This window comes from Pseudophryne corroboree, chromosome 9 (assembly GCF_028390025.1).
Source record: "Pseudophryne corroboree isolate aPseCor3 chromosome 9, aPseCor3.hap2, whole genome shotgun sequence".
Classification (NCBI taxonomy): Eukaryota; Metazoa; Chordata; class Amphibia; order Anura; family Myobatrachidae; genus Pseudophryne; species Pseudophryne corroboree.
In genome coordinates, this window is record NC_086452.1 from 184,118,690 (window position 1) to 184,134,086 (window position 15,397).

Consider the following 15,397-nt stretch of genomic DNA (forward strand, 5'->3'; position numbering starts at 1 on the left):
TATATGAGTGACAGCATACAAGTAGGCATGTCAGACAGTCCGTATGTATACTGGCAGGAAAAAGTCTTCCGGAGCGCAGCCTGTCAGAGTAAGTTATAAATGTTCAGCAATGGTATCAACACATGAGACCTTGGTAGGAGATGTCACAGCAAGGGAGTGAAGGGCCAGCAAACTCCCAGGGCTGCCACAGGTGTGGCTCAGAGACCCTCGCTTGCATAGATCTCTTGGGCTATAGTTACGTGGTCAGGCTCCTTACTTGATGATTTAGATTCTATGTATAGGAGTGACATTTGCTTGTTTCTATGTCACTTACAGGATTCTACAGGCTTCACGGCTGGAGGCCATGAAGGAGATCAGCCAGCGTCACGCAGGGGCCACTACTCTGGCAGTTTAGACAAACGGGATGGTGGCTACACCAATGGACTGCAGATACAGAATCCAAGAAAGGTATGGCGGATACGCCCTTCACAGGTGAGGCCCTGTTGGGACGCACTGGATAAGTGAATGTCCATGCCAACTGCGGGTAAGTCGACATATCTTCCTACCGCAGCTGCAGAGACCAGAAAATTATATCCTACACCTACACTGCAATCCCTTCGAACCGCAAGGTTTAAAGATGAGTCCAAGGGTTCCTCCACTTCCTTTAGAGGATGTTGGGGAAAATCCAGAAAACCTGCACTGCCAGGTTCCCAGGGACGGATTTTGGATTCTGCCTTCTCAAACCCTTAGGTTTGTTAGTGCACATCATTGCCGGGGGAATCAGGCAGGTTGGAGTGAGACTAAAGAGATTTCAGTTAAACATCTGGGCGATAACCTGCCTTGACCCCTGGAAATGGTTAGGTTGCCCAGAGGTGCAGATTGGAGTTTCTAGTACTCCTGCGTCACAGATTATTACTAGCTTCTCGGACAAAAAGTACACTACTGCTGGAAGCTATTCAAACATTTGCCAAACAAATGTCATTGTTCCAGTTCCACCTCACCTACAACACAAGGGTTATTACTCAAACCTGTTTGTGGTACCGAAACCGGACAGTTCAGTAAGGCCAATATTAGACCTAAAAACATTGAACCCTACTTGAGGGAATTCAAATTCAAGATGGAGTCTCTGAGAGCGGTGATCTCGGGTATGGTGGAAGGGGAATTCCTAGTATCCCTGGATATCAAGGATGCGTACCTTCACATTCCGATCTGGCCGCCTCACCAGGCTTATCTAAGATTTGAGCTGCTGGACTGTCACTATCAGTTCCAGACACTGCCATTTGGCCTCTCCACCGCACCGAGGGTGTTCTCCTAGGTCATGGCAGAGATAATGCTACTCCGCAGACAGGGAGTGAACATAATTCCATATCTGGACGATCTGCTGCTAAAAGCATCTTCCAGGCAGAAGCTGTTACAGCGTATTGCTCTCAACCCGCCTACTCCAGGTTCTTGGGTGGATCCTGAACCTTCCGGAGTCGCATTTGGAGCCGACAGAAAGCGTTGGTGATCTAATCAATCATCCGGGATGTCCTGAAGCCAGCCGGGTATCGGTTTGTCAGTGCGTTTGCCTTCTGGGGAAGATGGTAGCCTCCTATGAGGCTTTACAGTATGGAAGATTCCACGCACGGTTCTTCTAACTGGCTCTCCTGGACAAATAGTCGGGATCACATATTCACATGCACCAGCGGATACGCCTGTCGCCAAAAGCCAGAAAGTCACTCCTCTGGTGGCTGCAATCTTCTCACCTACTCGATGGCCGCAGGTTCAGGATTCAGAATTAGATTCTTCTAACCACCCAATGCAAGTCTCTGAGGTTGGGGAGCAGTCATCCAAGAGGAGGACGTCCAAGAAAAGTGGTCAAGCCAGGAAGCTCTCCTTCCGGTAAACATTCTGGAACTAAGGGCCATATACAACAGCCTTCTACTAGCGGCACATCTTCTGAAAGATCAAGCCATTCAAGTTTAGTCAGGCAACGTCAGGGCGGTGCCCTACATAAACAGGCAAGGCGGAACGAAGAGCCGAGCTGCAATGTCAGAGGTAACAAGAATCCTCCACTGGGCAGAAAGACATGCACTGGTGCTGTCAGCAATCTTCATTCCAGGAGTGGGCAACTGGGAAGCAGACCTCCTCAGCAGACGCGCTCTCCATCCAGGAGATTGGGGCCTCTATCTGGAGGTATTTGCAGAGGTAACAAGCTGATGGGGTTGTACCTTAGATAGACATGATGGCCTCTCGTCTCAGCAAGAAGCTGTTCCAGGTCAAGAGACCCACTGACAGTGGCAGTGGATGCCCTGGTAACTCCGTGGGTGTCCCAGTTAGTGTATGTTTTCACTCCACTTCCACTCATCCCAAGGATTCTCAAACAAATAAAAAGAACAAGAGTTAAGGCGATCCTCTTTGCTCCAGGCTGCCCAAGAAGGGATTGGTACGCGGATCTTCTGGGATTACTCTTGGAGGATCCATGGCCTCTTCCTCTTCGTGAGGACATTCTTCAATAGGGGCTGTTCGCTTATCCAGACTTACCGCAGCTACGTTTGATGGCATGGAGGTTGAACACCAGATATTAGCTCGGAAAGTATTCCAAAAAAGGTCATTCCTACAGGCTAGGAAGGGAGTAACGTCACTTTTTACCAAATCCGATGGTAATGTTTTATGTGTCTTGGTGTGAATCCAAGAAGTTTCCTACGGTGGAGTTTCATCAGGATGTTTTCTCCTCTTTCTGCAAGCAGGTGTGGATGTGGACCTATGCTTGAGCTCCATAAAAATCCAGATTTCGGCCTTGTCCATTTTCTTCCAGAAACAATTGGCTGCTCTCCCTGAGGTTCAGACAGTCTTGAAAGAGTTCTGCACATCCAACCACCCTTTGTGTCTTCTATGGCACCTTGGGATCTTAATATGGTGTTGCAGTCCCTGAAATCGGATTTGTTCGAACTTTGCAGGAGGAGGACGTAAAGTTTCTTACTTGGAAGGCTACACAGGGGGCATTGTCGCACAAGAGCCATTACTTGATTTTCCATGAGGAAAGAGCTGAGCTCAGAATGCGTCAGCGATTTCTTCAAAAGGTTGTGTTGGCTTTTCATATCAACCGACCTATTGTGGTGCCAGTAGCTACTGACACCTTGTTTATCCAAAGTCCTTTGATGTTGTGAGGGCTTTGAAAATATATGTGAAGAGAACTTCTTGTCACAAAGTCGGATGCGCTGTTTGTCCTTTATGATCCCAACAAGGTTGGGTGTCCTTCTTCTAAGCAGACAATTTCTCACTGTATCAGGTTTTCTATCCAGCATGCTTCTTCTATGGCAGGCTTGCCGTGTCCAAAATCTGCTAAGGCCCACTCTACTCGTAAAGTGGGTTCTTCCTGGGCGGTTGCTCGGGGTGTCTTGGCTTTACAGGTTTGCCGAGCAGCTACTTGGTCAGGGTCGAACACATTTTCTAAATTCTACAAGTTCGATACTTTGGCCTCTGAGGACTTAAAGTTTGGTTAATCTGTTCTGCAGGTGCCTCAGCACTCTCCCTCGTGTGCTGAGAGCTTTGGTACATCCCCATGGTACTAAATGGAACCTCAGCATCTTCTAGGACGTAAGAGAAAATAGGATTTTAATTACCTACTGGTAAATCCTTTTCTAATAGTCCATAAAAAATGCTGGGCCCCTGCCCAGTGTTTCGTTTTTCCTGCATTCTTGCTTGGTTAAGTATTGGTTCAGCGGTTGCTGTTCCTATTTCATGCTGGTTAGCAGGGTTTCTTCTAGTGCCTGCTGGTTAGTTGCATGCTGGTTAACATGGTTTCTTCATGTTTCATGCTGGTTAACATGATTTCTTCATGTTGCATGCTGGTTGGCATGATTTCTCAATGTTGCATGCTGGTCAGCAGATTTTCAATTCTGTGTGAGCTGGTGTGATTCTCACCACTATCTGTGTATTTCACTCTCTCAAAGTATGTCCGTCTCTTCGGGCACAGTTTCTAGACTGAGTCTGGTAGGAGGGACATAGAGGGAGGAGCTAGCCCACACGATTGAACTCTTACAGTGCCCATGGCTCCCATGGGACCCGTCTATACCCCATGGTACTAAATGGAACCCCAGCATCCTCTACGGACTACGAGAAAAGGATTTACTGGTAGGTAATTAAAATCCTATTTTTTCTTCTTTGCATGATGTGCTGTTTGGGGATGATTTTTATTTAATTTTTTTCCCATTTGCCATCCTGTCTGCCACTGCAGTGCCACTCCTAGATGGGCTAGGTGTTTCTGCCGCACACTTGTGTCGCTTATCTTAGTCATACAGCTACCTCATTGCACCTCTCTCTTTATTCTTTGTGCTGTTTAGGGCCTATTTTTAAAATCTGCCATCCTGTCTGCCACTGCAGTGCCACTCCTAGATGGACCAGGTGTTTGTGCCGCACACTTGTGTCGCTTAGCTTAGTCTTACAGCCACCTCGGTGCAACCTTTAGGCCTAAAAAACAATATTGTGAGGTGTTCAGAATAGACTGGAAATGAGTGGAAATGAATGTTATTGAGGTTAATAATACTGTAGGATCAAAATTATCCCCAAATTCTATGAATTTAGCTGTTTTTATGGTTTGTTTTATTTCAAAAATCATCCAGAACCAAAACCAAAACCCGAAAGGGTGGTTTTGGCAAAACCAATCCAAAACATCAACGGGGAATTAGAACCAAAACACGAGAAGTGCCCGCTGCACATCTCTAGTTATTAGTGACTGTATTCTCAAAGCAAAACTAGTTTGTCTTATCTGTTTCACCTGGCTCACCTTTGGGCTAAGCTAAAAGAATTGCTACTGCTTACTTTAAATGAGTGTTTACACTGAGCAGAACCTGCTTACGGTATCTGCTTCTTTATTTCAACTTATTGGTTCATTTGTTTTTGTTTTTTTTCCTTGAAAATTGGTGTATATTTATTTATTACTGTCAAAATTCATTTTAATCAATAAAATTGTGTTGGACAGTTACGAATGGTTCTGTGCCTGCTAAAAAGAGGAAGTCAAATCGCTTACCTCTGTCACGGTGTGATTGCATTGGTGGTACATCTGAAAGAATTCGGCTGGCCCAAGAATCAAAGCACACCGCAGTATCTGTTTATTACACAATATTTGGCATCACAAACAGATATTGTGGTGTACTTTGATTCTTGTAGCAGCCGACTTCTTTCAGATGTACCAATAATGCAAACACCATGTCAGTCATATCCCTGTTCTGGCACTTCTGAATGGATCCACACTAGCAGATATAAATTGTGAGGTCACCCTCCATTCAGTGCATTAGTGTATATAAATATGTTTCTAGACTTGCCCTTGTGGGGTGCCAATCCAGGACACCTTTAAATAGGTCATCTATTTTGCTTTCTCCACATAATTATTTCATTTGGAGGGGTGTAACTATAAAGATTTTACTTTGTGATCTTGTTTTCTATCCCCTTCTGTAGAACACTAAGCAACCCTTGTGGCACTATATAAAATATAACGGGGCACTGATTGTAAGTATCCCCTTTGGCATTATGTACTTGGGTACACTTGGCATTTCTCCTTTTTGGAATATATTTTTTTTCATACATCTGTATTTGTGCACTTAACAATTTACAGACTTGGAAACAAATACAGTGTGATGACACCTTCGGAACACCTGTAAAATACAGTGCTGTCCTTTCCATCACTTTTATAGTCTTAAAATACTTTGTTACATGGGAAAAAAAAGGGGAAGATGCATTAAGCCTGGAGAAGTGATAAAGCAGTGATAAGTGCAAGGTGATAACGCACCAGCCAGTCAGCAACAATATGTAAATTGACAATTAGGAGCTGACTGGCTGGTGCGTTATCACAAGGGCTGGTTCTAGACCCCATGGCGCCCATGGCGAAAGTTTCCTTTGGCGCCCCCGACATGTAAAACGGGGTTAGTGCGTGCTACAGGGGCGTGGCTCCATGGACAAGGGGCGTGGTCAGTTGTGCCCCCCTGTAGTTGTGACCCCAGTAGTTTTGCCCCCAATACCGTGCCCCCAGTAGTGCCAATTACCCATAAAACAAATACTCACCATCCCCGCTCCTGCTTCCCCCCGCGTCTGTCCTCCATGACGTCTCTCCCATAGCACCGCACAGACACTAGAGGTCAATTATGACCTCTAGTGTCTACGGCTGCTCCCACAATGTCGTGCGGTGCGCAATGACATCATCATCGCTCGGCACCAGTAGCGGAACTTGCGGCAGCGCCCTCGAGACAGCGGCACCCCGGGCAAAAATTCTGCTTGCCCGTGGAAAGATCCGCTACTGGTTATCACCTTGCACTTATCACTGCTCTATCACTTCTCCAGGCTTAATACATCTACCCCACAATTTTTTTTATTTTACAAAACGACAAGTATGGATGTGTTAAGGCAACATTTAACCAAGGAAATGATTTTCCCTAAAATGCTAAGTATTATTTTGTCTACCTTTTTAATGTGCAGTTATGATTAGATATCTGCTCTAGTGTATACCCCATCTTTTTTTTTTTTTTTCCTTTACTGTATGTATGCTTGGTGCTTCACTATTGGTTTGAAGACTTTACCACGGCTGATGATCTTCCCCAGGGTTATCCAGTTAGCCTCAATGCCGGCAGTTATCTGGGATTTTGAATGCAAATCAAAATCTCCGATTACCAGCCCTTTGAGCCCTGTTTTTATTGGATAGGGTGAATTTTTTTTTTTTTTTGGGAAAACACTCTGTTTTTCATGGATGCCAATTTCCAGGGCTAATTGGATACCAGACTTGCTGGGAGATGTATCAAAAGTTTGAGTGAGTTAAACTGGAGAAGTTGCCCAATGAGCTTTTGTTATTTATTAGACTGTGCTAGATAAATAAGAACTAGAACCTGTTTGGTACTTGGAAACTTCTGCAGATTATCTCTCTCAAAGATTTGGTACATCTTCCCTTTTAAAGTTATATTGCTTTTTTTCAATCTGCAGATAAAACAATGGTTAAGACTGTTGCAATCATTGGAGCTGGAATCAGTGGACTGGGAGCTATCAAAGCATGCTTGGAAGAAGGTCTGGAACCTACTTGCTTTGAAAAAAGTGATGACCTTGGAGGCCTTTGGAGGTTCACAGTAAGCAAACCGCTTCTATAGTTCCTTGAATTTATTATTTTTTAAAAATAAACAAATTGTAAGCAACATTACCATTGTGTGTGCGAATGACAATTTAAAAAGACCCTGTTTTTAGGATAAAGTGGAAGATGGAAGAGCCAGCATCTACCGGTCCCTGGTCACCAATGTTTCTAAAGAAATGATGTGTCTCAGTGACTTTCCAATGCCAGATGATTTTCCCAACTTCCTACCCAATAGCAAATATTTAGAATACATCAAGTTGTATGCTGAGAATTTTAAACTGCTGAAATACATAAAATTCAAGGTAAGGTATAATTACATTTCACAAGACTTGGTCACATTCTACAGTAATCCTGTCCCATAAAATGAGGTATTGTATAACATAGCTAATAATTATTATGCTTTTAAAATTACCTCCAGAGTGTACAAATTACCCAACCCAGGTCTGAGGGAGGGGCCCAGCAAGGGCCCAGTGGGGGCACCAGGCTACCTCCCCCTTAACTGGCAGCAGCAGCTACAGCACTTCTACTAAGCCCAGCACACACTGCTGACTGCTGTGTTGGAGTGTGGCCATGGTGGCGCTTAAAATAAAAAAATGTTGGTATTTGTTTCAAAGGGCGCATGACCACACCTCCTGTGAATAGGCCACAGCCCCCGAAAAGTACTTGGGCCCAGCCAGACTCTCTACTGCCCTGTTGGGGTGTGTGTGTGTGTGTGTGTGTGTGTGTGTGTGTGTGTGTGTGTGTGTGTGTGTGTGTGTGTGTAACATCTATCTATATACAGTATATACGTGTGTGTGTGTGTGTGTGTGTGTGTGTGTGTGTGTGTGTGTGTGTGTGTGTGCGTGTGTGTGTATCTATATATTCCATGGCTGGTACTCTGTCTAAAATGATGCACAAATGCCGGGGTGCCCAAGTGGGATGATAGGTAGTATAAGCAGAAATATCGTGGCACTCTCTGGATTTACTAATGTAACAATATCAGTGGCAAACGCAGGATTTCTAGAGGGGGGTTTTCCTAATGCAATCTGCAAATATTCCACTCTGTGGAACTTGGAATACAGTATAGATCTATAGCAGGGGTGGGGAACCTTAGGCCCTCCAGCTGCTGTTGAACTACATATACCAGCATGTCTTGCTACAGTTTTGCTATTTGGCCATGCTAACACTGTTGCAGGGCATGCTGGGATGTGTCGTTCAACAACAGCTGGAGGGCCGAAGGTCCCCCATCCCTGATCTATAGTATAGGCCAATGATGGCGAACCTTTGGCACTTGAGTTGTTGTTGAACTACACATCCGAGCATGCCATGCTACAGTTTTAGCATAGCCAAATAGCATAACTGTAGCAGGGCATGCCCATCACTGGTAGGCTGTATCAAACATATTTAAATAATATAAATAAGTGGTTAAGAAAAGGTAAAACATACTATAATAAATAAATAAATGCACAAACATTATAGAACCAGCACTGCACTTTCTAAGTACACATGTTCCTGTCTCTTCTTTCTGGTAGCTACTCTTTTTGATCCAGTGCACTGAATGAGGGCTTAGAACCACACACACAGCAAACTTGATAGAAAAAACTGCAACCACTGGGCATGTGCAGCCAGAGCCGGCTCTAACCAGTATGATGCCTTAGGCAATATTTTGGCTGGTGCCCCCTTGTACAGACGCTAGTACCGCCTCTCACCCTGTACCCCTATCCCAGCACCATCACCCCTCACCCATAGCAGTCCTTATTTTTGTGCTCCTACCGCCCTATATATTAAATAGGAGCAGTGTGCACATTCAGTGTGCAGCCCAAAACAGTGCGTGTTCTTGCTGGGAAGGGGCATGGCCACACAATAGTACCCCCAGTTGAAATTATTCCACACAGTACTGAAACTTTATTCACATTGTATCATGCAATAGTGTCTCTTACTCACATTACATCACACAGGAGTACCACGTTACTCCTCACAGTAATGCCCCTTATTCACATTACACCATACCATATTGCTCTTTATGCATATTAGACCACACAGTAGTGCCCTATCTATACGTGTTAGGATCTCCTGCTCTGTGCTGCCACGTCGCCATGGCAACCGGGAGGCAAGTGTTAGCGAAGTAACCTGAGCGCAGCTGATACTCCGGTCCGGGTTTTTACTGTGTAGTGGTTACAGGCTCTGTGCACGGCAGGGAATCCAGCGCTGGTTTTGTGCTCACAGTCTGTGAGGTCTGACGGGGGCGTGGACAGCACCTGCTATATAAACCATCCTCTCAGGCTAGGCAAATGCTGCTGAATCTTTGTTTGTTAGTCAGTTCCAGAGAGTTAGCTAGTACTGTGTGACTTTGTATTTACTTGTTGCTTACTGTGAATAGGCCTTGGGATTCGGTACTTCATTCTGCCAATCCGGACCTAGCAGTAAGACTGGAGTCAGTTGTTTGACCTGCTGGGGTTCTTTTGCTATTCTGTGAACCCAGCAGGTTTGCGGCTGTACTCTCAGACCTGCTTGCTTAATCCTACCTCACTGTGCAGGGCGTCCAGGTGTCAGTTTAGTGGCAGTAAGCTGAACCTGTGCCCTGCAAGTGGGGGTTAGGATTGTGGATACTCTCCTTGTGTCTATATTTCTATCTCTGACCAAGGAGTTTATTCCCACACCCGTTAGTAACCCTTTGGGGTTTTTTCTGTTGCTCTTAGCAACATCATTTCAGGTGCTCCACATGTTAAATCACTACACATCGCTTCATTGTCCACTCTATTCCATCTGAGCATTCCTGACACTAGGGAGACACCCAATTCCTGAGCCTTTGGGCTTCTCCGTTCACTTTGTGTTTATTAGTTATTCCATCACCTCCTGTGTATGTTATGTTATACTGTCTGTGAGTTTGTTTGCTTCGCTTCCCTCTCTGTTCATACACCAGTATACTCCTGTTAGCACTGGTGTGCGTAACATATTCAGCAGCCCTACTCCTGTTGAAATTTTGTGGGAATATGGAGCATACCCCTCAAAATACTTTGCAACATGTGGTCGATCAGGTGCAGGTCCTGACTCGACAATTTAATGAGATGTCCATTAAAATGAACACCCCGCAGGCCGCTAGCGGAGCTCCCGCAGCAGCAGCGGCAAGTTCAGGGGTTAAGGAGCCGAAAGTAAATCTCCCGGATCGTTTTTCTGGAGATCGCTCGCAGTTCTTTTGTTTCAAGGAGAGCTGTAGGCTATATTTCAGGCTTAGGCCCCAGTCTTCTGGGTCGGAGATTCAGCGGGTGGGCATGGTAATTTCCTTGCTACAAGGAGACCCACAGGTCTGGGCATATGGGTTACAGCCTGACTGTCCGTCGCTTAAAAGTGTTGATGCATTTTTTACGGCACTGGGCATTTTGTATGATGACCCTGACAAGATGGCTTCAGCCGAGGCTCAGATTACGGTTCTTAAGCAAGGGCGACGGCCAGCTGAGGTTTATAGTACGGAGTTTCGGAGGTTGGCTCATGATACCCAGTGGAATGACCCAGCCCTGAGAAACCAGTACCGAAGGGGCCTTTCTGACCAGATAAAGGACCAACTGGTACAATATCCCTCGCCTGATAGCTTAGATCAGCTCATGCAGTTATCCATCCGGGTGGATAGACGGCTGAGAGAGCGTAGGCTTGAAAGGGAGACCGCAGTTTCCTTTTTTCCCAAGGGAACCTCAGACTCTGAGGAATATTCAGAGGAGCCTATGCAGATTGGGGCTACCCGCCTCTCCTCGCGTGAGAAGACGCGGAGGAGACAGCAGGGTTTGTGTTTGTACTGTGGGAATAAAGGTCATGTTGTAGTATCATGCCCAGAAAAACCGGAAAACTTCAGGGCCTGAGGGTGATGGGAAATATCCTGTCAGGCCAGAAGTCAGAATTTCCTAAAGACTTTTCTCATTACGGTGACTTTGGAGATCCTCGGTCAAACTGTCAAGACTGAGGCCTTTGTTGACAGTGGGGCCGATGGGGTTTTCATGGACCGTCAATTCGCTCTGGAACACTCTGTTCCCTCAGTACCTTTGGCATCAGAGATTGAGATCGGTGGGTTAAACGGGGAACCATTGTCCCAGGGTAAAATTACCTCCTGCACCAGCCAAATTCCTTTGTTTATTGGAGCCACACACTCTGAAAAATTGTCTTTTTATGTGACTGTCTGTTCTTTTGCCCCATTGGTTTTGGGGTTACCCTGGTTAAGGGCCCATAACCCTCAATTTGACTGGGTCTCTGGGGAGATTCTTAGTTGGGGTAGTGATTGTTTCAGGAGTTGCTTGAGCCTTCCAGTCAGGCTCTCGCAGCTAAGTTTGCCAGGATTGCCAGGATGTTATGCAGATTTTGCGGATGTGTTCTCCAAAAAAGTTGCGGAGGTACTACCTCCCCATCTCCCCTATGACTGTGCCATTGATTTGTTGCCGGATGCTAAGCTTCCCAAGAGCAGGTTGTACTCCCTGTCACGTCCTGAGACTCAGGCTATGGCAGAGTACATTCAGGAGAACTTGGCTAAGGGATTTATCAGACCCTCACAGTCCCCAGTTGGGTCGGGGTTCTTTTTCGTGGGTAAAAAGGACGGTTCGTTGTGACCCTGCATCGACTTCAGGGAATTGAATCGTATCACGATTAAAAACTCGTACCCACTGCCTCTCATTTCGGTTTTGTTTGACCAGCTTCGTACTGCCACCATTTTTTCTAAGATTGACCTACACGGTGCTTACAATCTAATCCAAATAAGAGAGGGGGATGAATGGAAGACTGCCTTTAATACCCACTCAGGGCATTATGAATATTTGGTGATGCCTTTTTGGCTCTCTAATGCCCCGGTAGTCTTCCAGGAATTCATGAACGATGTGCTCAGAGAATATTTGGATAGATTCTTAGTTGTTTATCTAGATGACATCCTAATCTTTTCTCATTCCCTGGAGGAACATCGGAAGCATGTACGCTTAGTCCTCCAGAAACTCAGAGACCACCAGCTTGGGGCGAAGCTGGAGAAGTGCGAGTTTGAAGTCCAGCAAATCGCATTTCTAGGGTATATTATCTCCTCAGAAGTTTTCCAAATGGAGGGTTCTAAGGTACAGGCAGTCCTGGATTGGGTGCAGCCCACTAGTTTGAAGGCGCTTCAGCGTTTTCTGGGCTTTGCAAATTTTTATAGACGGTTTATCGCTGGATTTTCGTCTATAGTGGCCCCCTTGGTGGCACTCCCTAAGAAAGGGGCGGATGTTGCTCACTGGTCTTGTGAGGCCAAAGCGGCCTTTGCCCGTCTCAAAAGGGCATTTGTCTCGGCCAAGGTACTTGGACACCCAGAGCGTACTTTTGTGGTAGAAGTGGATGCCTCTAAGATAGGTATTGGGGCAGTGCTCTCTCAGATGGGGGTGTTTGATAATCGCCTTCATCCCTGTGCTTACTTTTCCCGTAAATTTTCGTCTGCCGAGATGAATTATGATGTGGGTAACCGGGAATTGTTGGCTATAAAGGATGCACTCGGGGAGTGGAGACACTGGCTTGAGGGGGCTAAGTTTGTGGTCTCAATTCTCACCGACCATAAGAATCTGGCATATTTAGAGTCAGCGAAGCGGCTCAATGCCAGGCAGGCACGATGGGCTTTGTTTTTTGCTCGCTTTAATTTTTTGATAACATATCGTCCTGGGTCAAAAAACATCAAGGCTGATGCGCTCTCGCGGAGTTTTGCTCCAGTTCAAGATACCACCGAGGAGCCATTGCCCATTGTGTCCCCATCATGTATTAAAGTGGGCATTACCCAGGACCTCTTATCATTAGTCCTTAGAGCACAGGAGCAGGCTCCTCCAGACCTTCCGGTAGGTCTTTTGTTTGTGCCTCCTAGGTTAAGACAGCGAGTGTTCCTGGAATTCCATGCCAAGAGGTCGGCAGGGCATCCGGGTATTGCCAGAACTCGGGAGTTGCTGTCTAGGGCGGTGTGGTGGCCCTCGGTTGCTAGGGATGTGGATCAGTGGGTTCGGGCATGTGACGTTTGTGCCCGAAATAAAACTCCTAGAGGGGTTCCTGTCGGCCCATTACATCCACTCTCTATTCCATCTAAGGCATGGACCCACATTTCCATGGATTTTGTGGTGGATTTGCCCAAATCCTCGGGGATGACAGCCATTTGGGTTGTCGTTGACAGGTTTTCGAAGATGGCGCATTTCGTTCCACTGGTTGGGTTGCCATCGGCCAGACGCCTGTCTGAGTTATTTATGCAGCATGTTGTGCGCCTCCACGGGTTGCCACTTGATGTGGTCTCTGACCGTGGATCCCAGTTTGTGGCCAAATTCTGGAGGGCATTTTGTTCCGATCTCCAGATTTCTGTGAGCTTGTCGTCAGGCTACCATCCACAGTCTAATGGGCAGACTGAGAGGGTGAACCAGTCCTTGGAGCAGTTCCTCAGGTGTTATGTCTCCAAGTGTCATACTGACTGGGTTGCTCATCTGTCCATGGCGGAGTTTGCCTATAACAACGCGGCTCACTCTGCTACAGGGATCTCTCCCTTCCTTTGTGTGTATGGGCATCATCCTAAGGCCAATTCTTTTGACCCCCTGGATTCCACGTCTGGTGGTTCCTCTGTTGTTTCGGTCCTTAGGGGTATTTGGAGGAGAGTGAAGAAAGCCCTTGTGTCTGTGTCATTAGTGACCAAAAGGGTTTTTGATAAGCGGAGAAGACCCTGCAGCTTCAAATTAGGAGACTTTGTCTGGTTGTCCACCAAGAATTTGAAGTTGAGACAGCCATCTCATAAGTTTGGCCCCCGGTTCATCGGCCCTTATAAGATCACCAGGGTTATCAATCCGGTGGCATTTCAGTTTGATCTGCCCCGTTCCTTGGGTATCAATAAAACATTTCATTGTTCCCTTTTAAAACTGGCGGTTAGTAATCCTTCTGATACGGGGTCAGAGGGAGTTTGTGGTTGAAAGGGTTCTTGACTCCAAGATGGTTCGGGGTCGGCTGTCATTTTTGGTGCACTGGAAGGGGTATGGCCCGGAGGAGCGGTCGTGGGTGCGCAGTTGTGATCTTCATGCCCCCAGACTGATACGCTCTTTCTTCTCGCAGTTCCCCGATAAACCCGGTGGTAGGGGTTCTTTGACCCCTCGTCAGAGGGGTGGGGGTACTGTTAGGATCTCCTGCTCTGTGCTGCCACGTCGCCATGGCAACCGGGAGGCAAGTGTTAGCGAAGTAACCTGAGCGCAGCTGATACTCCGGTCCGGGTTTTTACTGTATAGTGGTTACAGGCTCTGTGCACGGCAGGGAATCCGGCGCTGGTTTTGTGCTCAGTCTGTGAGGTCTGAGTGGGGCGTGGACAGCACCTGCTATATAAACCATCCTCTCAGGCTAGGCAAATGCTGCTGAATCTTTGTTTGTTAGTCAGTTCCAGAGAGTTTGCTAGTACTGTGTGACTTTGTATTTACTTGTGCCTTGGGATTCGGTACTTCATTCTGCCAATCCGGACCTAGCAGTAAGACTGGAGTCAGTTGTTTGACCTGCTGGGGTTCTTTTGCTATTCTGTGAACCCAGCAGGTTTGTGGCTGTACTCTCAGACCTGCTTGCTTAATCCTCCCTCACTGTGCAGGGCGTCCAGGTGTCAGTTTAGTGGCAGTAAGCTGAACCTGTGCCCTGCAAGTGGGGGTTAGGATTGTGGATACTCTCCTTGTGTCTATATTTCTATCTCTGACCAAGGAGTTTATTCCCACACCCGTTGGTAACCCTTTGGGGTTTTTTCTGTTGCTCTTAGCAACATCGTTTCAGGTGCTCCACATGTTAAATCACTACACATCGCTTCATTGTCCGCTCTATTCCATCTGAGCATTCCTGACACTAGGGAGACACCCAATTCCTGAGCCTTTGGGCTTCTCCGTTCACTTTGTGTTTATTAGTTATTCCATCACCTCCTGTGTATGTTATGTTATACTGTCTGTGAGTTTGTTTGCTTCGCTTCCCTCTCTGTTCATACACCGGTATACTCCTGTTAGCACTGGTGTGCGTAACAGTACGTTACGCCACAAAGTACTGTAGGTCACCTTATACACATAATGCCGCACATTAGTAATGCATTTCGTTTGCAGATTGAGCCGCAGTCACACACAGATGCGGCGGCAGCTGTAGTAATCATATTATATACCATTGGTATTGTCATAATTTGCCACTTGCCAAGAGGAGGGGGGTTTCTGGGTAACCGGAACCCCCCTTCCCCTGCATTTGCCTATGAATATATTCTGGTGATGACCATTAATGTGCAAGTCAATATTTCAGTTTATTCAACTTTAATCATAGTAAGTCCTGAAAGTTCTGTCGTATTTCTGCATATACTACCTGTGTGTGTGTGTGTGTGTG

General features: G+C 46.4%; 1 protein-coding gene across 2 annotated transcripts in view; it reads left to right on the plus strand.

Annotated features, from left to right (window-relative positions):
* LOC134957820 (dimethylaniline monooxygenase [N-oxide-forming] 2-like) overlaps nucleotides 1-15,397 on the plus strand; it is a 213,793-nt gene that overhangs the window by 45,959 nt on the left and 152,437 nt on the right. For both annotated transcript variants that reach the window (XM_063940009.1, XM_063940008.1), the window contains exons 2-3: nucleotides 6,931-7,070; nucleotides 7,186-7,374. In XM_063940009.1, coding sequence (XP_063796079.1) covers nucleotides 6,931-7,070; nucleotides 7,186-7,374 — 329 coding nt within the window. The remainder of the gene's footprint in view (nucleotides 1-6,930; nucleotides 7,071-7,185; nucleotides 7,375-15,397) is intronic.